At 48.4% G+C, this 24,989-nt stretch overlaps 3 protein-coding genes, 1 non-coding gene and 1 pseudogene across 4 annotated transcripts; 3 read left to right on the forward strand and 2 right to left on the reverse strand.

Annotated features, from left to right (window-relative positions):
* Positions 1-11,733: 11,733 nt before the first annotated feature.
* On the forward strand, positions 11,734-12,144 carry LOC123500777 (histone H2B). The gene has a single exon (XM_045249395.1). It carries the CDS (start codon positions 11,734-11,736, stop codon positions 12,103-12,105), a length of 372 nt encoding a protein of 123 aa, XP_045105330.1. The 3' UTR covers positions 12,106-12,144.
* A 901-nt stretch (positions 12,145-13,045) lies between these two features.
* On the reverse strand, positions 13,046-22,913 carry LOC123500772. Its single transcript, XM_045249393.1, has 7 exons — positions 22,382-22,913; positions 21,460-21,480; positions 20,540-20,791; positions 20,269-20,377; positions 19,415-19,641; positions 17,576-17,707; positions 13,046-13,565 (listed from the first exon to the last, which is right to left on the reverse strand). The coding sequence occupies exons 1-7, from the start codon at positions 22,782-22,784 to the stop codon at positions 13,102-13,104; spliced, it is 1,608 nt and encodes a 535-aa protein (XP_045105328.1). The 5' UTR covers positions 22,785-22,913; the 3' UTR covers positions 13,046-13,101.
* LOC123500781 lies at positions 16,569-16,687 on the reverse strand. Its single transcript, XR_006673454.1, has one exon. It is a non-coding gene; the product is annotated as a 5S ribosomal RNA (ribosomal RNA).
* LOC123500776 lies at positions 17,362-17,721 on the forward strand (annotated as a pseudogene).
* On the forward strand, positions 21,011-21,409 carry LOC123500773 (histone H2B). Its single transcript, XM_045249394.1, has one exon. The coding sequence runs from the start codon at positions 21,011-21,013 to the stop codon at positions 21,380-21,382; it is 372 nt and encodes a 123-aa protein (XP_045105329.1). The 3' UTR covers positions 21,383-21,409.
* Positions 22,914-24,989: the final 2,076 nt, after the last annotated feature.

Consider the following 24,989-nt stretch of genomic DNA (forward strand, 5'->3'; position numbering starts at 1 on the left):
CGGTCCGGCCTGCTGCTTTAAAGTAATGAGTGTCACAGGGCAGTATATGTTGGGTCAAGGGTGGAAACCGGGGTTCCCGGAGGAAAACCACCCATACTGCTGTGAGAAAGTGAAGGGCTTGGGAGGGTTACAAGATTTACAATACATAAAATTAAAAGAAAGTACAATATTAGAAAAGTGCTTAATCTTATAGATATTGATAACATATAATCTATATACATCATGGTGTTATGTGTCCACAGGATGCACAGATAAACAGATAACGTGTTTGGTGGTGTGTCACTATTGTCTGAAGGTGTTTCGCTGACACTTTGTAGGGGTCACTTGGTGAGTGTCTTCATTGGTTTGTCAAGCTGGTGATGTTTCCTGCAGCTAGGCTGCAGGAGGATGGTCGAAGTTGGTGGAGTAGTGGATGGTTCTCAGGCCCGCCTTATGTGACGTGGCTGCGCCACCATCCTGGCAGGGCCCCTCATCTGTGCGTGCTTGAAGCTCAGCCCCACTGCCGGGAGTTTCGCCAGCTTCCCGGTGGTCCTGTACCCCTTGCTGGGACGTAGGCCAGCGTCCCAACAACTCAGGGCGTGAGGCTTGAGGGGGCAAAGCACAGATGGAACCGGCACTGGGCTGCCGTCGGTGTCGTCAAGGGCGGCATCAGTCCAGGCAGTCCCGGAGTGCCTTCAGTCCACTGGGTGCTGCATCGCCGCCGTCTGGCTTTGCGTCTCTGGAGTCTCTCGTAATGGTATAGCAGCCCTCTGTCCGTCAGCATCAGCGCTCCGCGGGTGGTATGGGGCAAGCATGCCAGTGATTGGTAGTGATCTGTGGGGGGGACAAGCAAGCAGTACTACATGGCTGAAGAATTGTTAGGGGGGAGTGCAAGGTATTAGTTGTTACATACTGGAGTGATGGGGGAGAGCAGAATGGAAAGAAGGTATTGTTTTTGAAATGGTAGTCTACATTCACCTGTATCTGGGTTCTGGAGGTTCTTCTTCAAGTTTTAGGAGGCTTCTGGGGAACCAGGCATGCTGCCGGTGCGGAGTCGCTTCGTGCAGCGCCCTCAGCGCCCGGTACTGGTCCCAACCTTCGTCATCCATTCTTTGCCAGAGTTTGGCAGCCATCTCTTGGAGGCGGACGTTGAGGGCTGGGAGGGACGCGGCCTCGTGGAGCGATGCCGAGCTGGTGAAGTCGTCCCATCTTGTACCGAAGGCGAACCTCAGGGCGCTGTTCTGCACTCTTTGTAATCTGCTAATAGCTGTACGGGAGAGAGCGTGTAGAGGAACAGGAGGATAGGAGAGAATGGGAATAATTAGAGCCTTTATAAGATGGAGCTTAAGACCAGTGGCCAAGTCTCTAAATCGATATAGCCTGGTAAGTGCTGATTTTGCTCTTGCCACGCGATGGGAGACGTGGGTAGTGTAGCCCATGGTTGATATAGTCAGACCCAGGAGACAACCTCTCGGACTGAATCCTACATCATCCCCATCTACCAGCAGTGGAGCGGGGGTCTTGGTGGCAAGAGGCACGACGGTAAACTTGGCCATGTTGGTCCTGATCCTCCACTCCTTCTCAAAGGCGTTGACTCGGGCAACCTCTCTGCTGGTGCGGGCGTTCGCCATTCTACTGGAGCGGCCTGGATGGTAAACAACCTGTGAAATATCGTCAGCATAAAGTACGTTAATTCCAGCGCCTGAGACAGGACAGTCGCTGGTGTAGATGCTGTAAAGGGTGGGCGAGAGTACACTTCCCTGCGGGACTCCCGTAGCGAGGGCGAAAGCGGGGCCTAGGTGGCTCCCAACCCTTACCCTCGCCGTCCTGTCACAGAGAAAGTCACAGAGCAGACGCTCGACCGGGGCAGGCAGACCCAGGTGAAGTATCTTGTACTTCATGCCTAAGTGCCATACCCGGTCGAACGCCTTGCTCACGTCCCGCAGTACCAAGTTGCATCGGGACCTGTTGGCTTGGTGGAGGGCCATGGTCTCCGTTGCCAGTGCGATGGCGTGCACAGTTCCCCTGCCGCTCCTAAAGCCGTACTGTGCTGGATGAAGGTGGTTACCGGACTCCAAGTGGATGCGTAGCCGCGAGGTGATGACCCTTTCTAGTAGCTTCCCAGGTACCTCAAGCAGCGAGATGGGACGGTAATTCTCCGGACGAGTCGGAGCTTTACCGGCCTTCGGGATCATCCTCATCTCAGCCTGCTTGAATCCGTCAGGGAAGTACCCTGCAGAGAGTGCGGCGTTGAAGATTGCCCGCAGTCTGGTAAAGGCAGAATCTGGAAGATACGAGAGTATAGTTCTGTTGATCTTACTTCCCCCAGGACAGGTTGGCCTACCGCTCTTGACGGCGGCAGCCAGTTCCTGGGAGGAAATAACACAGTCCAGAGGTGAGGTGCCGGCCAGACGGGCCGGGTCAGCGCTGTCATAAGGATGGGTCCTTTGCACTGCAGTAGCCATGTAATCCAGCACACGGTCGTTGTCGTCAAAGTCATCGTCGTAGTCTTCCCTGTAAATGCGGTCCCAATTTGACGTAAATAGTTGTTCTTTGTCAGTGTTAGAGAATTTTTTGTCTCCCGTTGCGTCTATCAAATAACTGTCTGGTCCTGAAGTTTTGCCTGAGAGACACTTAAGCTCTCGCCAAAACTTCCTGGGGTCCTTGTAGTTGGCCGCTAGGCCTGCCAACTTCCTTCCCCAGTGTTCTCGGGCCTCAGTCCGGCGTGAGTCTTGCAGTGCAACCTTTAGTTGGTTGTACCGCCTAAAATCAGCGCGGGTCCACCCTCTTAGCATTGCCCTGTCTCGCAGTGCCTGGAATTGAATTCTAAGCAGCTGCGTAGTCCGGGAAGGCCTAGGGGCAGACCTATACTTGTATGTCGCCTGTGGTATGTGTCTGTCAGCAGTAGTCCTTACCGTGGTCATCCAGGTGTCCAGAGCGTCGTCGATGTCTTCCAGGGAGCCGTAAGCAATGTCAGGAAGGTCCGTCATCTGTAAAGCGGCGTCTCCTTTGAATGCGTCCCAGTCCGTCCTGTGGTATTTAAAAGTCTGGGGAGTAGGGACTAGTAAGGGGGAGGTAGAGATGTCCAGTATGATAGGTATATGGTCGCTGGACGTCAGGGGTCCTGGTGTAAAGGAATAGTTGAGGAAATTGGCTCTGTTAGTCAGAGCTATGTCAGGAGAAGACGATGTGTTAGGGTTGAAAAAGGTGGGGAAATGAGGGCCAATGTGGCATGCTGTTTGTCGTCGGAAGTACTCCACCAAGTCTCTACCAACCTGGTTTGTGGTAGTGTGTCCAAGGTTAGTATGTCGTGCGTTTAAGTCTCCAACTAAGAAGACTGGTGTCTGTCTTCGGAATAGACGTAGAAAATCTGGGTGAGGTAGGTATGGTCGACGTGGTGGGAGGTAGCTAGTTGCAATAATGATGGGTCCGTCTGGTGTGTCGGTCTGTATTGCAAGTGTCTCCGATAAGAAATCATCCTCGACTTTGTGGCGCAGTCTGCTTTTAACGGCTATAGCTACCCCGTCGTTTAGTGCGTTGCTGAAATTTTGTTGGTAAACTCGAAAGCCTGGTATTTTGAGTCTGGTTTCATTGTTCAGTCCGTGGCTATTGATGAGTATCACGTCAGGGTCGTAATGTCTATAAGTGTTAGTTAGGTCATACTTACGGTTACCCCAGGAAAGAACGTTGTGCTGGATTACTCGTAGTCGTGGCATTACTTACGTGCAGAAGGAAGTTTACCGAGAAGAACGTCCCCGATGAGTTGTTGGGGGTCGCGCCTGATTCTTTCATAGTCCTCATTGGAGGTGAAAGTCCAGGAATTCAAGGAGGCCAGGTTCTCTCTCACATAATCCAGGACCGTGTTTCCATCTCCATTGGCCCGGTATGGCTGAGAAGCAAGGTTTTCTGCCGTATGATTTGGTCGAATTCGCTGCGGGAAGCAGGAAGCCGCCTTTTGTTGCGTTTGGCAACAAAGCCAAACCGGATGTCGTTATGCTCTTCTTCTTCTTCCCTGTCCGAGCCGTCCGCGTCCTCACTGCTGGATGGGGAGGGACAGGAAGAGGCAACGGATGAGGTGTCATCTGAACCAGCAGCGGTAGCAGCGGCTGGGGCACAGGTAGCGGCTTTTGTCGTCGTGGCGTGGTAAAAGTCGGTAACGACTCCGGAGATAGCCTTTATGAGACTTTCTGGGGCCGATATGGGTGGCGGGGGAGGCAGCTTCATGTCCGGGAGCTTATTCTCTGCCAGGCTGGTCGAGAGGAACTGCTGGAAGCAGCCTGGGCTGAACATGTTGGCCATATGTGCATGGAAAACACATAATAAGCCAGCCAGAGACTTGGAGAGGTCGGGTGTGGCAGGTCCAGATGGAGCTTGGGTCGGTTCCATTTGTGCAGCTTGTGCGAAGGAGACACCAGGCCTTACCCGAGCCTGTCTAGCTGCCTCCTCTTTCTTCCTGAGAGCCTCCTTGCGACGGGGGCAACGCATTGCCCTGGCGCTGTGGTCCCCGCCACAGTTGAGGCATTTCTTAGCAGCGGCAGAGCAGTTTCTGTACGAGTGCCCCTCCATGCTGCACTCGGAGCACCGCACGAAACCTGCCGGCTGGGGACAGCTGCTTGTCGGGTGATCCTCTACCGCGTTGCACCTGTTGCAGGTCAAGAGCGGGGTGAACACCTCTTCTCTCATTTGATGGCTCGGGATGTGGATATGGAAGAGATTGAGCCCTTCCATCAACGCCTTCTTGGCCATGGCAGCATCTTTAAAGATGATCTTGACGGTGGAGGAGCGTGGGAACTTGTACACACTGTCCACCTTGGCCCAGCCGTGGCGGAGTTCCATCTCTTCCACAATGGACTCAGCTGTGTTCCCGTACACAAGTTCGTCCAGAGCAAAGCAAATGATTGATCGCTTGGACCTTATCTCGGGGGGAACAACGGGGTTAAATCCCTCCGCAGCCAGCCGCTCAGGCATGCCATCCTGAAAAATGGCATCAGCATCCTTGTCTGTATGCGTGAGGATCACAATACCATCACTTACTGGAATGGCTTTAGTGACCATCACTGCGGGAGACAGGATGCCCAGAAGGGTCCTCCTGACCCCTACATCCGAGGGATGGGGTGCTTTATTTTCACTCGGCCCATGTTGCACACCACATGAGCGGAGTAAAAAAAACACACACACACGGACACTTCACACGGAAAAACACGACACTACACTAATCCGCCTCACACGGAAAGCACAACACAACATAGCACTACACCGAATACCACAGCACACGGAGAAACGCAACACAACACAACAATGCACTGCAATCCACCGCACACGGGAATAAAAACACAACACTGCACTGAACATACACCACACCGTCCTCCCGGCGGTCACCCATCAGATCCGTACCGCCGTAGCGGTGCTTAACCACACAGACACCGAACAAGAGTCATCCTGGTGCACTGCACTGCACTACAACACTGCACTAATAATAAAACGCAACACTGCACTGCACTTCACAAAAAGAAACGACACAACACTGCACTAGACACAAAAACACATTTCGCAAAGAAAAAGCCTTCCCAGACGGTCACCCATCCAAGTTTGTGCGGACCAGGGCGGCCCGTAGCTAAAGAGGACAGAAGCCTCGCTAACTCTTAGATAGCTATCTAGCGCGGAGGTGGATGGTCTTTGACCATAGAGAGGAGGATGCAGGGTTTCTCGGCCCATATTCTTCTGAGACGGTGTATGGCTGCGGGCCTTGCTTCTGGTGATTCGGAGTCGTGATCTCGGAGATGCAGGGCTTGTCGAAGTTCTTGTGTCAGGGGACACTCCACAATCCAATGTAGAAGCGGTTCAGCTGGGGTGAAGTGGCAGTGGCTGCAAGCTCTGTTGACTCTGTCGATCAGCTGCCAGTTGCAAGGGTACCCCAGGCGTAGACGGTGGAGATGGACCCTCGTCGTCCTAGGGGTGTCTCCTGCTACCTCGAGGCTTCTTGTTCCTGTGACTGCCCGGTACCAGGAGTAGCTTCTTGATCCTTCCTCGGCATTTATTCTGTTCCTGGTGTCGTTGATCTGGTGTTCCAACTTGCGCGCTGCTGCTTTGATAGCGATGGCCGGATGTGCATCATAATGTCTGCTCTCATGGCGGCCATCTTGGCGGCGATGTCGGCAGTCTCGTTTCCTAAGATACCAACATGGCTTGGTATCCAGTTAATGGTGATGGCTTTTCCTTGACGCTGGAGATGTTGCAGGTTGCCGAGAATGCTGGTAGTTAGTTGCGTGTTGTCTCGTATCTTTTGCCGCTGGAGAACTTCTATTGCAGATCTGGAGTCGGTGTGTATGACTATCGTGGTGGTCTCTTGTTGTAGTGCATGGGCCGTGACTTGAAAAATCGCAGCTAACTCCGTCTGGAGGCTGCTGCAGCCATCGGAGAGGCGCCAAGCGTGTTCTTCTCCTCTGAGAACAAAGGCAGCGCCGCTCCTGCCGGTGTCTGGATCTCTCGACCCGTCGGCGTAGTACACTGGTGTGTCCTTCTTCGAGTCTGGCAATAGAGAGTTCTCCATGTATTTTTCTCGCCGTAATGTCGCGTTTTGAGCATCGGGCACTTTGTAGCTGAAGACAGCAAGGGGTGGTGTCCAAGGAGGTGGCACGCTGTAGTTGTCGCTTTGGCGGTCCTCGCCAAGGGTAGCTACATGGCTGAGGCCGTATCTCTCCAGTGACTTACTAGCGCTGCGGCTCCACTGTTGGCCTGCAGGCTGGTTCCTTTGTGCTTTTGCTGTCCTCAGTCTATCCTGTGTTTTTCTATACCCTGGTTTTGTCAATATTTTGGTAGTGATGGTGGCCACATTCTTGGCGATTCGGACCTCTACAGGGGCGATGTTAGTCTCGACTTGTAAGTTGCTGACTTTAGTCCAGGTCGGAGCTCCAAGAATGAGGCGAACGGCTTTGTTCTGTTGCGCTTGGAGCCGCTGCACACTCGTGGTGTCACTGCCGGCAAAGGCGACAGAGGAGTAGTCAATCAGCGTCCTTATAGCGTGGATATAATATGCACGTAGTACTCCGAAGTCTGCCCCTCCTGCCAGTCCTGTCATCCTCCGCATGGCGTTTATCCTCGCCGACATCCTCTCCCTAGCTGTGCCACATACTGTCTGAAGGTGAGCATATGGTCAAAGTGAATTCCAAGACATGCATGGATTTTCACCCACTCAATGTCGGTGTCTTGGATCCGAAGACGTTGCCTGGGCTGAGTTCCGTCCTTCATCACCATCGCTTTAGTTTTCTGTGGGTTGATCTTGAGCCTGAGTGTTACGCAGGTCTCCTGCAGCGTGTTTAGAGCTCTCTGAGCCTTCTGGAACTTCCATGGCCCCTGGACAATGAGCTGCAGGTCATCTGCGTAACAGAGGAGCTTCACTCCCGTGGGAAAGTCTGTTGACACGAGCTGCTCCATGACGAGATTGAATAAAATGGGGGACAAAATGCCACCCTGGGGAGTGCCGTTTTCAAGGTGATGGTGCTCGGATGTTTTCCCTTGAAAGCTAACATATGCCGTGCGGTCTGTGATGTAGCTCTGGATCCACTTAAGAAGTCTTCCTCGTATTCCTCTTCGTGTCAATACAGCTAGGATGGTCAGCGGGTTGACAAGCTCGAAGGCTTTTTCCAGGTCGAAGAAGACAACTATTGACGGGTGGTGATCAACAGTGCTCAGCAGCCCGGCCAAGTTCTCGGTGGTGTCCACCGCTAGTAGAGAGTAGTGGAAAAAGTTGGCTCTGTTGGTCAAGGCGATGTCAGGAGTGGAAGAGGAGCGATAGCAGTAGTACGTGGGGAAGAATGGTCCTATGTGTAGAGCAGTGTGTCTCTGTAGGTAGTCTATGATGTCTCTCCCTACCTGGTTTGTAGAAGTGTAACATAAGTAAGGGTGTCGGGCATTTAGGTATCTTACTAGGAAAACTGGAGTCTGTCTGCGAAAAATGCGGAGGTAATCTGGATGGGGTAAGTACGGTCGCCGTGGGGGAAGGTAGCTTGTGGCAATGTATAGTGGGCCGGCTGCAGTATCTAGCTCTATTGCAAGAGTCTCAGATAAGAAATCATCCTCAACTCTGTGTTGTATGTGATATTTAATGGCTATGGCGACCCCGTCATTAAGAGTGTTGCTAATATTTTGTTGGTAAACTCTGTAACCTGGTATTTTAAGTCTCTCATCGTTAATTAGTCCATGGCTGTTGAGGACGATAATGTCAGGGTCATATTGTCTATACGTGTTGCTAAGGTCAAACTTACGGTTGTCCCAGGAGAGAACGTTGTGCTGGATTATGCGTAGTCTGGCCATTACTCACGTGTTGTAGGTAGTCTGCCCTTAAGTAGGTCGCTAATCACTTGAAAATTGTCACTCCTGGCTCTTTCGAAGTCCTCGGTGGAGAAGGTGGTCCAGGATCTGAGGGAGTCCAAGTTCCGCCTTACGTGGTCCAAGATGACTTCGTCCAGTCCAGGAGGGCCAGGGTGGCAGAGGAGGAGATTCCCGTTCCTGAGAGAGAACTCAAACTCCTCATGGGTGGCAGGAGACTTCTTCCTCTTGATGCTGGACCTGGTAAGGAAACCGAACCGGGGATCCTCGTGAGGCGGCTCATCCTGGTCGGAGTCGTCACTCTCGGACTCCCCGGGGTATCTTCGTCGTCGTCGGCGTTGGAGGAGGGCGTGCCAAGAGAAGCCGTGGGGCAGCGTTGGCGGGAGCTGGTGAGTAGGCGGGAGAGGCGTTGGCGGCAGCAGACCCAGCAGCGACCGTGCTGGGAGTCAGCATGGCGAGGGCCCGCATAACGGTTACTGAGGGCTGAAGAGGTGGAGGCGGCGGAAGTTTGACATCCGGCAGACCGTTACTGGCAAGGCTGGCCAATAATGTCTGTTGAAAGCAACCCGGTGTTGCGAGGTTCGCCAGATGAGCATGAAACAGGCTCAAGAGGCCTGCCAGCGTCTGCGAGAGGTCTGGTGCGGTGAGCCCGGCAGGGGGTCTTGCCGGCAGGGCGGCACGGTCGTGGGTAGTGGAGGCAGACCCCCGAGCTTTCCTCGATGCCTCTTCCTTTTTCTTCAGCGCCTCCTTCCGTGTGGGGCATCGCATAGCTCTGGCGCTATGCTCGCCGACCAGTAAATATAGCCACCACGTACCTCCCACCCAGACGCCCCTACCTACCATTCACAGATTTCCACACCCTTGCCAGACAATCTCATCCCACATACATCATTGGCGATCTGAATGCTCATCACCCAACACTCGACAACAGACCAAGCAACACAGTGGGGAAAGCACTCATGATGATGGTAAAACTCAACCAGCTACAACACCTAGGCCCCAACTTCCCCACCTACCTCTCACACAACGCAGCCACCACACCAGACACTATATTCGCCAACACCCACACATACCACAACATACACACCCAACAAGGACCTACTAACCCCTCTGATCACCTCCCGATCATCATCACAATCACCACACAACCTATACACATACACTCACCTCCTACATATAACATACACAAAGCAGACTGGGAAAAATTCCAGGAAATAGCCACTCTAAAAACACAAGACATAAACACTCAACCAGATATCACACAAAACACACTAGACTCCTCTATAGAACAATGGATGAACGCAATAAAATACTCCATGACACAAGCCATCCCCACATCCAACAAAAAGACCATTTTAAAACCAATATACAATAACAAAATAAAAGAACTACAATTCTGGGCTAAAAGACTACTCAACAACAGCATATTACAAGGATGGACATACACAACATACATTGCCTACAAAAAGATCAGACAATACTTAACCGAAGAATGCAAAACACAAAACAGAATTAACTGGGAAAACAAAATAAAATCACTCAACACTCTCCACTCCAGCCCCCAAAAATTCTGGCACAACATCAAAATATTAAAAGGCAATCCATCCACTCCCACACCTTACATAATTAACAACAACCAGAAAATTTTTAAACCCGAAGACAAGGAGGTTATTTTCAGAGAAATATGGAGGAATGTCTTCAGAATAAGCCCACAAGAAAATCAACAATATGACCAGGCAACAGAAAATATGGTGGACGAATACTATAACAGGCACGCAGAACAAATACATCCATATAAACAAGGCGACCCAAACAGACTCAACATAGACAACTACTTCACACAACACATCACACCTCACGACATCAAACAAACCATCAAAACATTAAAGAACAACACCCCAGGCGAAACAAAAATAAACAAAACAATACTCCAACACCTACCAGAAGTAGCTCTCGAATGCTACACTAAATTACTAAATATCTCCCTCTCTATGGGTTACTTCCCCCGCCCTTTCAAACATGCCAAACTAATACTACTACCAAAACCAGGTAAAAACACCACAGATCCCATCAATTACCGCCCCATCTCCCTCCTTGAAGTCCCGGGAAAAATATACGAGAAAATCATAAACAAGAGAACACGCACATACCTCGAAGCAAATAACATCCTCCCTACTACACAGCATGGATTCCGCCCCGCTCGCTCCACGGACACAGCAACCGCCACCCTAACAGAAGTATTAGGCAAAACACTCGCGGAGAGAAAGCAATGTTGCATAGCTCTCCGAGATGTGTCAAAAGCTTTCGATAAGGTATGGCAAAAGGGATTAAAATTCAAAATCAATAACACCGGCATGCCATCGCTACTTAAAAAATTACTGTGCAGCTTTCTTGACAATCGCACAGCAGCCATATCTCTACACAGCTACACAGGCCCACCATTCCAACTCCTCAGCGGGGTACCTCAAGGAAGCTCAATCTCGCCTACTCTATACACACTATACACACACGACACACCTACACCTATCACAGACAGCACACACATTATATACGCAGACGACATAACACAAATCATCACATACGCTGGGAAGTCCAAGAACATGTTTGCCAAAAGTATTGAAAAAGAAATTAAAAACATCAACACCTTTGAACATAAATGGAAAATTAAAACAAACACGCAAAAATTCACACTCCTCCCCATAGCATCAAGAAATTTAAAACCAGTTAACATAAATGGGAACAACATACCATATGCATCAGAGGCAAAAGTATTAGGACTCACGCTTGGCAGAAGCGGTTACGCGAAACACGTCCATGAAATAACAAAAAAAGCCCAGACAGCCATCAACACCATAAGACGTTTTCAAACACTGAACAACAACATAAAGCTACACCTAGTAAAAGCGTGCGTGCTCCCAATTCTAACATATCCTGCTTACGCCCTCAACGCACTATCTAAATTTCAAGTAAATAAATTACAAAAGAAACAAAACAAAGCACTCCGATTTGCTTTCGATATCAGGCACCCATACAGTCACACCACCGAAGAGCTGCACACACTTGCCAATATAACACCCATCAACATCACACTGTTCAACAGAGGAAACAAAACACTACACACACTTACACACACACTCAGAGACACCACATTCAACAATATCATACAAGAACACGAACACAACAAAGATCACCCATGGTTCAGAAAACCTATAAAAACCTTTCAAACGAACCACCAGTTCCTATTTACACTTAACAACACCAACAACCCAGAAAAATTATCCCAAATAAACTTACAACAAACTTATAAAATGAAGATGCAAAACACCTCAAGCTTCAACTCCGCTCCCTACTCAAGATCAGACAGCGCTGAGCAACCGTGCAACACAACACACAACTCTTCGCAAGTTGAACGACGCCGTTACTACCATGCCTCCCAAAGCATCAGGAAAGGCTGCCAAGAAGGCTGGCAAGGCTCAGAAGGCCATAGCCAAAGGGGACAAGAAGAAGAAGCGGAGGAGGAAGGAAAGCTACTCCATCTACATCTACAAGGTGCTCAAGCAGGTCCACCCCGACACTGGCGTGTCCTCCAAGGCTATGTCAATCATGAACTCTTTCGTGAACGACATTTTCGAGCGCATCGCTGCCGAGGCATCCCGCCTGGCACACTACAACAAGCGCTCCACCATCACCAGCCGGGAGATCCAGACTGCCGTCCGTCTCCTTCTGCCCGGCGAACTGGCAAAGCACGCCGTCTCTGAGGGCACCAAGGCTGTCACCAAGTACACCTCCTCCAAGTAAACTGACTGTCAGTCAGCTAGAAGGGGGGAAAAAAGAGCAACTGCTGTCTCAGACAGTATTCAAACCCTACCCGGCTCCATAGGAGCCACACCTGAATCCAAAAAAAAAGGAGACACAATATAGACAAGTGTGGATGGTGGTCGCCGCTGGTGCACCAGAGCCGGATGGATGGATGGATGGATGGATATGGATGAGCTAGATGGCTGGCTCGTCATTAATGAGGCTCGCAACCGGGTCAGAGCAAAGAGATCCATCATCCACTGCACAACAGCAGCACCCCGTAGTAGTAGTAGTATGATGATGGTGATGATTAAGCGTACGTACGATACTAATCACGGCAGGCAGGCTTTGGAGGGTGGGTGCATTCATGCTCTTCTTCTTCTTCTTGATTAATGATGATGCCTCCTATTTCAGTAACATAACGTTTTTCATCACACAAAGCTCAGGAAGCACACACATTTATTATAGCTTGTAACATGAATCTTCGCTCCTTTTTTTTTTTTTTTTTTTTTTTTTTCTTTCTTTCTTTTTTGTTTTCTTGACTGAATTGCAGTGAATCAATCAATCAATATATCTACAAATCAGACTGGAGGGAAAGCAGTCATTCTCCATCGGCCACCGACATACTACTGATCAGAAACATGCACATGGAATATCGGATCCTAGACACAGAGAGGAAGGTTGAAGAAAAAAAAAAAAAAAAAAGAGAGAGAGAGAGAGAGAGAGAGAGAGAGAGAGAGAGAGAGAGAGAGAGAGAGAGAGAGAGAGAGAGAGAGAGAGAGAGAGAGAGAGAGAGAGAGAGAGAGAGAGAGAGAGAGAGAGAGAGAGAGAGAGAAAAAAAAAGTCTTCTAATCAGGAAATCGCTCGACCATACGGATCAAAGCCAACCCATTCATGGTCTATGTAATATTATTCTCTTTAGATAAAGCACCTTTGGCCCTGAAGAGGGCCTAGATATTGTTTGTTGTTGCTTGCTTGCCTTGGATGACACACTTATTAGGCACGCTCGCCACGGATTCGACGAGCCAGCTGGATGTCCTTGGGCATGATAGTGACACGCTTGGCGTGGATGGCGCACAGGTTAGTGTCTTCAAAGAGACCCACGAGATAAGCCTCGGAAGCTTCCTGGAGGGCCATGACAGCGGAGGACTGGAAGCGGAGGTCAGTCTTGAAATCCTGGGCAATTTCACGCACCAAGCGCTGGAAAGGCAGCTTCCTGATAAGCAGTTCGGTGCTCTTCTGATAACGGCGGATCTCACGGAGGGCCACGGTTCCTGGCCTGTAACGGTGGGGCTTCTTGACACCTCCAGTGGCAGGAGCAGATTTGCGAGCTGCCTTCGTGGCAAGCTGCTTGCGGGGCGCCTTGCCACCGGTGGACTTGCGGGCCGTTTGCTTAGTACGTGCCATGGTGAGTAAGTAAGTTACTGCCGCTCGGAACGAACAGTTGGGCGAGTTGAGCGCTTAGGCTGGCACTTCTTTAAATACGGTTTGCCGGGGCCCAACCTTGCCTTACGATTGGACGGGAATGACGTAAGAGTGTTCGACAACCACAGAAAACTCCCCCCTCCTAACCATAACAACATGTCATGGGTAACTCAAAGAAATTGAGGCAGGCGAGAGGGAGAGAAAAGAGGAAGGAAAGAGAAAAGAAAACACAACAAAAAATAAAATAAAATAAAAATTTTTTAAAACACACACACACACACACACACACACACACACACACACACACACACACACACACACACACACACACACACACACACACACACACACACACACACACACACACACACACACACACACACACACACACACACACACACACACACACACACACACACACACACACAGAGAGAGACACAGAGAGAGAGAGAGAGAGAGAGAGAGAGAGAGAGAGAGAGAGAGAGAGAGAGAGAGAGAGAGAGAGAGAGAGAGAGAGAGAGAGAGAGAGAGAGAGAGAGAGAGAGAGAGAGATTACATTCTCATATAAGGAAAGGATATAATGTAAATTTATCATAGATATATGTATGTACAGTACGTGGTTTATGAAGAATTGTTACGCGAAAAGTTTTTTTTTCTATTTTCAATATTCATTTAGTTAGGAAAAAGGAGTGGTGAGTGACCTGACACGGCGAAATCCCCTGAGACATCTTGGCTACAACAATGCTCTCTCTCTCTCTCTCTCTCTCTCTCTCTCTCTCTCTCTCTCTCTCTCTCTCTCTCTCTCTCTCTCTCTCTCTCTCTCTCTCTCTCTCTCTCTCTCTCTCTCTTACACACACACACACACACACACACACACACACACACACACACACACACACACACACACACACACACACACACTGGCCGGGTGGAGATATTTGGGTGTGTCTCCTTTCACGTGTAGCCCCTGTTCACCTAGCAGTGAGTAGGTACGGGATGTAAATCGAGGAGTTGTGACCTTGTTGTCCCGGTGTGTGGTGTGTGCCTGGTCTCAGGCCTATCCGAAGATCGGAAATAATGAGCTCTGAGCTCGTTCCGTAGGGTAACGTCTGGCTGTCTCGTCAGAGACTGCAGCAGATCAAACAGTGAAACACACACACGGCCCGGTAGCTCAGGGGTTAGAGCGCTGGCTTCACAAGCCAGAGGACCGGGGTTCGATTCCCCGGCCGGGTGGAGATATTTGGGTGTGTCTCCTTTCACGTGTAGCCCCTGTTCACCTAGCAGTGAGTAGGTACGGGATGTAAATCGAGGAGTTGTGACCTTGTTGTCCCGGTGTGTGGTGTGTGCCTGGTCTCAGACCTATCCGAAGATCGGAAATAATGAGTTCTGAGCTCGTTCCGTAGGGTAACGTCTGGCTGTCTCGTCAGAGACTGCAGCAGATCAAACAGTGAATTACAGTGTAACACACACACAAGGAGAGAGAGAGAGAGAGAGAGAGAGAGAGAGAGAGAGAGGAGAGACAGAAGGATCCCACCGACAATTCTAGACGATTTTTTTTTTTTTTTTTTTTTTTTTTTTTTTTTTTTTTTTTTCCGTTTACATGATTTTACCGGATATGTGCATAAATCGCAAAATTAGAAAATGGAGTGATTTTCGCGCGTCCCCCATTATCGACCCCCAATTTGATTTGGCTAATTTGCATAAAATTTCCATAAATTAGCAGAAACATTGCATACATTAGCCCCTACCGAAAAAAAAAAAAAGTTGACAATTTCACAATATAATTATTTCAAATGCAAGGGCCACCAACATATAGCATGAAAATCCTAATATATACACAGACACACTTTAGCAACTACGATCCACAAAAAAAAAAAAAAACATTATATTTTACATACAAAGAATATGATTTCTCAAATATACCTGAATGACATCAGCAAAGCAACCATTTTAGATTCTAAGGTCAAATTAGGATGGATGGATGATGTAAAGATAGCAATCGATCATTTCATTCACCAAATACCCACTGCAACATGGCCAAGACAAATTGTTAATCAGATTATTATAGTGTGAAGATCACTTAGACGTTGCCATTTTTGGGAATTTCCCGGCCTGCGGCGTTGCTGGGCAAATTAAGGGATTAGAGCCTATGTGTCAATGATAACCTTGCTCCCCACACACCATGGATTAACACGGTCACTTTGACCTGTGACCTCACTCGGTCACCCAGAAGGATGTGACAACGCTCGGAGGAAACGTTGTCAAGCATTGTTGTTGCGTTTGCAAAACCAATGCAAAATTTATTTAAAATAAACACAAATTCCTCTAACTTGCCTCTTTAGAGCATCACAATGTATATGTACTACAACACCATTCAGTTAAAAAGTATTAAGTACCTGACTTGGGGCGCGTATTGGTACACGTGTGACAGCGCCGCAGGCAGGAAAATCCCCAAAAACGCCAACGCCTAAGTGATCTTCATAAAAATGGTCAGACTATAGTGTGCGTATTTATTAGCGTGTCGTGTGTCACGGTTAGTCTGACGGCTTGCGTCTTTCCTCCTCCCACAGCCGCTGCAGTGACTTTCTAGGTTTTTTTTTTTTTTTTTCTTCTTCAGACTTCAATGGTTAATATCCAAGCTCGACAGAGCACAGCACACGTCCGTGCAGGTGGTCATTCTTATTCCCCGGCACCAAGCTAGGCTAGCGGTTCGATGCAATTTCTCTATAGGAGAGAAAAAAAAAAATGTCAGTTCGAGTCCTCTCCTATTCATGTGTGTTTAGAATACACAGTTTTGTCTGGTAATCCAGGCACGAGGTAGTACAAGAATAAATGGATGAATTAACAAAGAATAAAATAAGCAGGTAAAACAATATAAGAATAGACAAATCAAACCTTCTTCTTCTTCTTCTTCTTCTTCTTCTTATTATTATTATTATTATTATTATTATTATTATTATTATTATTATTATTATAATAATAATAATAATAATAATAATAAAATAAATAAATAAATAGATAAATGAAAAATAATGGAATGCCAACAACATCTGGTGTTCCCAGGCGGTCACCCATCCAAGTACTAACCGGACCCAACGTTGCTTAACTTCGCTGATCGGACGAGAAGCGGTGTGTTCAACGTGGTGTGGTCGTTGGCACTCGATGTGAGATTTTAGGCCCTTTAAATTCTTCCTGGCTTGCCCTACTATACTCCGTATACCCTGTGAATCAAGTCCTTTCTAGGTGTTTCTTGGTTTAATATCGTTTCCCTATTGGATTAATCTCTGTCAGTCTGTCTGTCTGTCTGTCTGTCTGTCTGTCTGTCTGTCTGTCTGTCTGTCTGTCTGTCTCATTCTTCTTCTTCTTCTTCTTCTTCTTCTTCTTCTTCTTCTTCTTCTTCTTCTTCTTCTTATTATTATTATTATTATTATTATTATTATTATTATTCTGACACAGACTCAGTCTGCCTCCCTGGGTGGCTGGCTGGCTGGTTGGCTTGTTGCTCGCTGCATGCATGCCGCTGGCTGGAAAATCTGGCACCTCCTCCGACTCGATATTATTTGGTTTTACGCCGTTTTCTTGCTTGCCTCTCGGTTGTACGTCTCGGATGCGTGGTCCGAGGGTCAACGACGAGACGGAGACCGTGTTCGTATGACCCAGCGATGTTGGATCAAGTGGGAAAAACAGGAAATATTGTTACCCTACTACAACCGGGAAGGCACCTGCTCCATATATATATTACCGCGAGGCAAAAATGCGAGTCACACTCGTGAGCGAGACATCGTATCACTACTACTACTACTACTCAGCAGCGCCTCATCATCTGTCACCATGACTGGCCGCGGCAAGGAGGCAAGGGACTTGGAAAGGGAGGAGCCAAGCGTCACCGTAAGGTTTTGCGTGACAACATCCAGGGCATCACCAAGCCCGCTATCCGTCGGTTGGCTCGCCGAGGCGGCGTCAAGCGCATCTCCGGTCTCATCTACGAGGAGACTCGTGGGGTGCTAAAGGTGTTCCTCGAGAACGTCATCAGGGATGCCGTCACCTACACCGAGCACGCCAAGCGCAAGACCGTCACTGCCATGGACGTCGTCTACGCCCTCAAGCGTCAGGGACGTACCCTCTACGGATTTGGCGGTTAAATCTGGTGTCTGGAATTTGGTGTCAACAACAGCAACTGCAAAAGCACCATAAGAAAAGAGTCAACATATCCCGGACCTTTTATAGGTCCACACAAATGAAGAGAAGGAAAAGTTATAGACTAACACTACTAGGACTATGGTTGTTCCAAGTAAAAGTGTTGTCCCTACTCTTTACGTCATTATTACAATTTGTGTGTGTGTTTTTTTTTTTTTTTTTTTCTTTTTTTTTCTTTTTTTTTTTTTCCTTTCTTTCTATTTGTTTTCCTCTCTGTTTTATCACTCAAAGGTAAATCAAATGAAAGAGAAAGGATTATCAACTAAGTGATGTGAGGTCAGACACCAACCGCTGCTACAGGTGCTGTTTGTTTGTTTGTTTGTTAAGCTTCCGCCCATTAGTGGCGCAGGCAATTTTATTTCTTTATAGTGGTACCCATACAAGGAGGGAGGGTCCATATCAACACCGAAGCGCATCATCATCATCATCATCATCATCATCATCTTTGGTGTAGCCACCTAGATAGAACCTGGGTACCGCGGTGACATGTAGGTAGGTAGGTACCTTTCATTAAATCCCCCTCGCCGACTGACATACCTTCAAAACGGTGTGTGGTGTGATTCTTTCGAGCCGACGCGTGAACGTCTGTCTGTCTGCCCGATCCCACGTCCACCACCTTATCCACTATGGTCTGACCGCTTACTTGTATGGAGATCTTTTAGGTTTTTTTTTTTTTTTTTTTGTTCCTGCCGGGAATTTTCCGGCCTGCAGCGCTGTCACACTCCAATACGCACAAAGAAAAGAAAAAAAAAAAAAAAAAAAAGTTGGAGAGTTTCTGTTTATCTTTAAATATATTTTGCATTGTTTTTGCAAACAAACACAGCAATACTTGACATCGTTTGATCCGCGCGCCCTCCTCTCGGGGATGACCGCCGAGTGAGATCACAGGTCAAAGTGAAAGCGTTAATCCATGGGTCACTCACTCACTCCCTCCCTGTCCCTACCTACCACCTACCAGCCAGGAGGGAAGCAAGAGAGGGGACACTTGCACGCACCAATACGCACCTTAAGTCAGGTAGGTACTTAATACTTGGTAATTGAACGGTGTTGTATTATATACATTGTGATGCTCTAAAAGAAAAAGAAAAGAAAAAAAAAAAAAAGAAAAGGCAAGTTGGAGTAAGCTTCTTGTTTATCTTTGAACATATTTCGCATTGTTTGTTTTTGCAAACACAGCAATACTTGACAACGTTTAATCCGCATCTCTTGGATGACTGCCGAGTGAGATCACAGGTCAAAGTGACCGACCGCGTTAATTGATCCCTGTCCCGCTAGCTACCTACCAGCTAGGAGGGAAGCAAGAGAGCAAGACAGAGAGAGGGGCGTGTGCGGGAAGCAAGGTCCTCATTGACACACGGGCCCTAATCCCATAATTTGCTCAGCGCAAGGCGTTTTTTTTTTTTTTTTTTTTTGCAGCGCTGCAGGCCGGAACAAAAAAAAAAAGAGAAAAAAAAATTCTACCATTAGCATTTCTATCATTCATTATCAAAAAAATATATACCATCATTATTATTAATATCATGGTTAACACTATAGTCTATTCAATTCTCTAGATGTGTCAATGTGTGGCTCCGAAGAGGAGCCGGATGTATATACTTGTTGGTGATGATATTGAGGAGGAGAGGGATTTACTTCTTCTCGGTCTTCTTGGGAAGGAGCACAGCCTGAATGTTTGGCAGCACGCCACCCTGTGCAATGGTGACCCCGGAGAGGAGCTTGTTAAGTTCCTCGTCGTTCCGGATGGCCAGCTGCAGGTGACGCGGGATGATGCGAGTCTTCTTGTTGTCGCGGGCGGCGTTGCCGGCAAGCTCGAGGACTTCGGCGGCCAGGTACTCCATGACCGCTGCAAGGTACACGGGGGCGCCAGCCCCCACTCGCTCGGCGTAGTTGCCCTTCCTCAGGAGGCGATGAATCCTGCCGACCGGGAACTGGAGTCCAGCACGGCTGGAACGGGACTTTGACTTTCCCTTCACCTTTCCTCCTTTGCCGCGTCCGGACATGGCGAGTAGTGGTGGTAGTAGTAGGTGGGATTAACAAGTAGTAGTGGTAGTATTATTAGCAGTAACACTCCGTCAGCTGCGGGAGCGAGTCGGTGTGTTGTGCGTTATCTGTTCTTCGGCGGGCTCGTTTCCTCTATATAAAAGGAAGATCGGATCAGCGCGTAACACGTAACGCCCAACCGGGAGGCTGGCTCTCGCGGCGACTCGCGATCCTGAGCAGGATTGCTTACATAAATGGCACTCTTCAAGTCACAGAAGAAGACAAGAATCTAGAGATCACTGGGGAAAAGGATTGCCAGTCTTTCTGCAAGCCACAAAACCCCAGAGTCTTCTGGAAAAGGTCAAACATCTCTCAGGACGCACAGCTGGACCAGACACATACCTGATTGACGACCAAGGACATAGACACCATTCAGACGCTGACAAAGTTCGCCTGCACACCTCCAATTGGGAGCGTGTGTTCCAGGAGGAGAACGAACAAGACTCAGACGATGAACACGAAGTGATGAATCACCTCAGACGCCGCATTGAAGACACTCACCCATATGCAGCGGCAGATCTGGCAAGACTGCGGGGTGACTCTCCGCTCAACTGTCGGATCTCATCTCTGGAGCTGGCCCGGGCCATCCGGTCCACCAAGGTCACCTGCCCTGGCAAGAGTGGGATCAACAAAACAATCCTCTCAAACCTCCCAGACAGAGCCAAGGATAGGCTTAGGGAGATCTTCAACGCCTCCCTGTCGGCTGGCTACTTCCCGACGGATGGAAAGAAGCGGAGATGCGGCTGGTGGTTAAACCTGGAAAGGTACCCACCCGGCCCGACAGCTACAGACCCATCTCCCTTTGGAAGTCCCAGGAAAATGTTCGAGAGGATTATTACGAGCAGACTTAGAGACCACCTGGAAGGACACGGACTGTACCACAGTTTGGCTTCAAGAGAGGAGAGGACAACCCACGCCATCGCCATAGCCACGGAAACGCTGGCTATACACCAAGCTTCCGCTACCGATGCCATCTCGTCCTCCGTGATGTCAGCAAGGCGTTTGACAAAGTGTGGCATCTTGGCTTGAAATACAGGTGCTACAACTGGGTCTTCCAGGACCAGTTACCAGACTGCTTTGCGACTTCTTGGAGGATAGGACGGCTAGGATAAAGTGGGCTCCACCGCGGGCCAGCGTTCGAACTCCAGAGTGGCGTCCCCAAGGCAGCGTTCTCTCCCCACCCTTTACACTATATACACAACAACACACAACTCTTCGCAAGTTGAACGACGCCGTTACTACCATGCCTCCCAAAGCATCAGGAAAGGCTGCCAAGAAGGCTGGCAAGGCTCAGAAGGCCATAGCCAAAGGGGACAAGAAGAAGAAGCGGAGGAGGAAGGAAAGCTACTCCATCTACATCTACAAGGTGCTCAAGCAGGTCCACCCCGACACTGGCGTGTCCTCCAAGGCTATGTCAATCATGAACTCTTTCGTGAACGACATTTTCGAGCGCATCGCTGCCGAGGCATCCCGCCTGGCACACTACAACAAGCGCTCCACCATCACCAGCCGGGAGATCCAGACTGCCGTCCGTCTCCTTCTGCCCGGCGAACTGGCAAAGCACGCCGTCTCTGAGGGCACCAAGGCTGTCACCAAGTACACCTCCTCCAAGTAAACTGACTGTCAGTCAGCTAGAAGGGGGGAAAGAAGAAAAAAGAGCAACTGCTGTCTCAGACAGTATTCAAACCCTACCCGGCTCCATAGGAGCCACACCTGAATCCAAAAAAAAAGGAGACACAATATAGACAAGTGTGGATGGTGGTCGCCGCTGGTGCACCAGAGCCGGATGGATGGATGGATATGGATGAGCTAGATGGCTGGCTCGTCATTAATGAGGCTCGCAACCGGGTCAGAGCAAAGAGATCCATCATCCACTGCACAACAGCAGCACCCGTAGTAGTAGTAGTATGATGATGGTGATGATTAAGCGTACGTACGATACTAATCACGGCAGGCAGGCTTTGGAGGGTGGGTGCATTCATGCTCTTCTTCTTCTTCTTGATTAATGATGATGCCTCCTATTTCAGTAACATAACGTTTTTCATCACACAAAGCTCAGGAAGCACACATTTATTATAGCTTGTAACATGAATCTTCGCTCCTTTTTTTTTTTTTTTTTTTTATTTATTTCTTTCTTTCTTTCTTTTCTTGACTGAATTGCAGTGAATCAATCAATCAATATATCTACAAATCAGACTGGAGGGAAAGCAGTCATTCTCCATCGGCCACCGACATACTACTGATCAGAAACATGCACATGGAATATCGGATCCTAGACACAGAGAGGAAGGTTGAAGAAAAAAAAAAAAAAAAAAGAGAGAGAGAGAGAGAGAGAGAGAGAGAGAGAGAGAGAGAGAGAGAGAGAGAGAGAGAGAGAGAGAGAGAGAGAGAGAGAGAGAGAGAGAGAGAGAGAGAGAGAGAGAGAGAGAGAGAGAGAGAGAGAAAAAAAAAAAGTCTTCTAATCAGGAAATCGCTCGACCATACGGATCAAAGCCAACCCATTCATGGTCTATGTAATATTATTCTCTTTAGATAAAGCACCTTTGGCCCTGAAGAGGGCCTAGATATTGTTTGTTGTTGCTTGCTTGCCTTGGATGACACACTTATTAGGCACGCTCGCCACGGATTCGACGAGCCAGCTGGATGTCCTTGGGCATGATAGTGACACGCTTGGCGTGGATGGCGCACAGGTTAGTGTCTTCAAAGAGACCCACGAGATAAGCCTCGGAAGCTTCCTGGAGGGCCATGACAGCGGAGGACTGGAAGCGGAGGTCAGTCTTGAAATCCTGGGCAATTTCACGCACCAAGCGCTGGAAAGGCAGCTTCCTGATAAGCAGTTCGGTGCTCTTCTGATAACGGCGGATCTCACGGAGGGCCACGGTTCCTGGCCTGTAACGGTGGGGCTTCTTGACACCTCCAGTGGCAGGAGCAGATTTGCGAGCTGCCTTCGTGGCAAGCTGCTTGCGGGGCGCCTTGCCACCGGTGGACTTGCGGGCCGTTTGCTTAGTACGTGCCATGGTGAGTAAGTAAGTTACTGCCGCTCGGAACGAACAGTTGGGCGAGTTGAGCGCTTAGGCTGGCACTTCTTTAAATACGGTTTGCCGGGGCCCAACCTTGCCTTACGATTGGACGGGAATGACGTAAGAGTGTTCGACAACCACAGAAAACTCCCCCCTCCTAACCATAACAACATGTCATGGGTAACTCAAAGAAATTGAGGCAGGCGAGAGGGAGAGAAAGAGGAAGGAAAGAGAGAAAGAAAACACAACAAAAAATAATATAAAATAAAAATTTTCTTAAAAACGCACACACACACACACACACACACACACACACACACACACACACACACACACACACACACACACACACACACACACACACACACACACACACACACACACACACACACACACACACACACACACACACACACACACACACACACACACACACACACACTTGTCACAAAGAGAGAGAGAGAGAGAGAGAGAGAGAGAGAGAGAGAGAGAGAGAGAGAGAGAGAGAGAGAGAGAGAGAGAGAGAGAGAGAGAGAGAGAGAGAGAGAGAGAGAGAGAGAGATTACATTCTCATATAAGGAAAGGATATAATGTAAATTTATCATAGATATATGTATGTACAGTACGTGGTTTATGAAGAATTGTTACGCGAAAAGTTTTTTTTATTTTCAATATTCATTTAGTTAGGAAAAGGAGTGGTGAGTGACCTGACACGGCGAAATCCCTGAGACATCTTGGCTACAACAATGCTCTCTCTCTCTCTCTCTCTCTCTCTCTCTCTCTCTCTCTCTCTCTCTCTCTCTCTCTCTCTCTCTCTCTCTCTCTCTCTCTCTCTCTCTCTCTCTCTCTCTCTCTCTCTCTCTCTCTCTCTCTCTCTTACACACACACACACACACACACACACACACACACACACACACACACACACACACACACACACACACACACTGGCCGGGTGGAGATATTTGGGTGTGTCTCCTTTCACGTGTAGCCCCTGTTCACCTAGCAGTGAGTAGGTACGGGATGTAAATCGAGGAGTTGTGACCTTGTTGTCCCGGTGTGTGGTGTGTGCCTGGTCTCAGGCCTATCCGAAGATCGGAAATAATGAGCTCTGAGCTCGTTCCGTAGGGTAACGTCTGGCTGTCTCGTCAGAGACTGCAGCAGATCAAACAGTGAAACACACACACGGCCCGGTAGCTCAGGGGTTAGAGCGCTGGCTTCACAAGCCAGAGGACCGGGGTTCGATTCCCCGGCCGGGTGGAGATATTTGGGTGTGTCTCCTTTCACGTGTAGCCCCTGTTCACCTAGCAGTGAGTAGGTACGGGATGTAAATCGAGGAGTTGTGACCTTGTTGTCCCGGTGTGTGGTGTGTGCCTGGTCTCAGACCTATCCGAAGATCGGAAATAATGAGTTCTGAGCTCGTTCCGTAGGGTAACGTCTGGCTGTCTCGTCAGAGACTGCAGCAGATCAAACAGTGAATTACAGTGTAACTAACACACACACACAGAGAGAGAGAGAGAGAGAGAGAGAGAGAGAGAGAGAGAGAGAGGACAGAAGGATCCCACCGACAATTCTAGACGATTTTTTTTTTTTTTTTTTTTTTTTTTTTTTTTTTTTTTTTTTTTCCCGTTTACATGATTTTACCGGATATGTGCATAAATCGCAAAATTAGAAAATGGAGTGATTTTCGCGCGCCCCCCCCCATTATCGACCCCCCCCCAATTTGATTTGGCTAACTTGCATAAAATTTCCATAAATTAGCAGAAACATTGCATACATTAGCCCCTACCGAAAAAAAAAAAAAGTTGACAATTTCACAATATAATTATTTCAAATGCAAGGGCCACCAACATATAGCATGAAAATCCTAATATATACACAGACACACTTTAGCAACTACGATCCACAAAAAAAAAAAAACATTATATTTTACATACAAAGAATATGATTTCTCAAATATACCTGAATGACATCAGCAAAGCAACCATTTTAGATTCTAAGGTCAAATTAGGATGGATGGATGATGTAAAGATAGCAATCGATCATTTCATTCACCAAATACCCACTGCAACATGGCCAAGACAAATTGTTAATCAGATTATTATAGTGTGAAGATCACTTAGACGTTGCCATTTTTGGGAATTTCCCGTTGCTGGGCAAATTAAGGGATTAGAGCCTATGTGTCAATGATAACCTTGCTCC

The sequence above is a fragment of the Portunus trituberculatus genome, unplaced genomic scaffold (genome assembly GCF_017591435.1).
Source record: "Portunus trituberculatus isolate SZX2019 unplaced genomic scaffold, ASM1759143v1 PGA_scaffold_484__1_contigs__length_43489, whole genome shotgun sequence".
Classification (NCBI taxonomy): Eukaryota; Metazoa; Arthropoda; class Malacostraca; order Decapoda; family Portunidae; genus Portunus; species Portunus trituberculatus.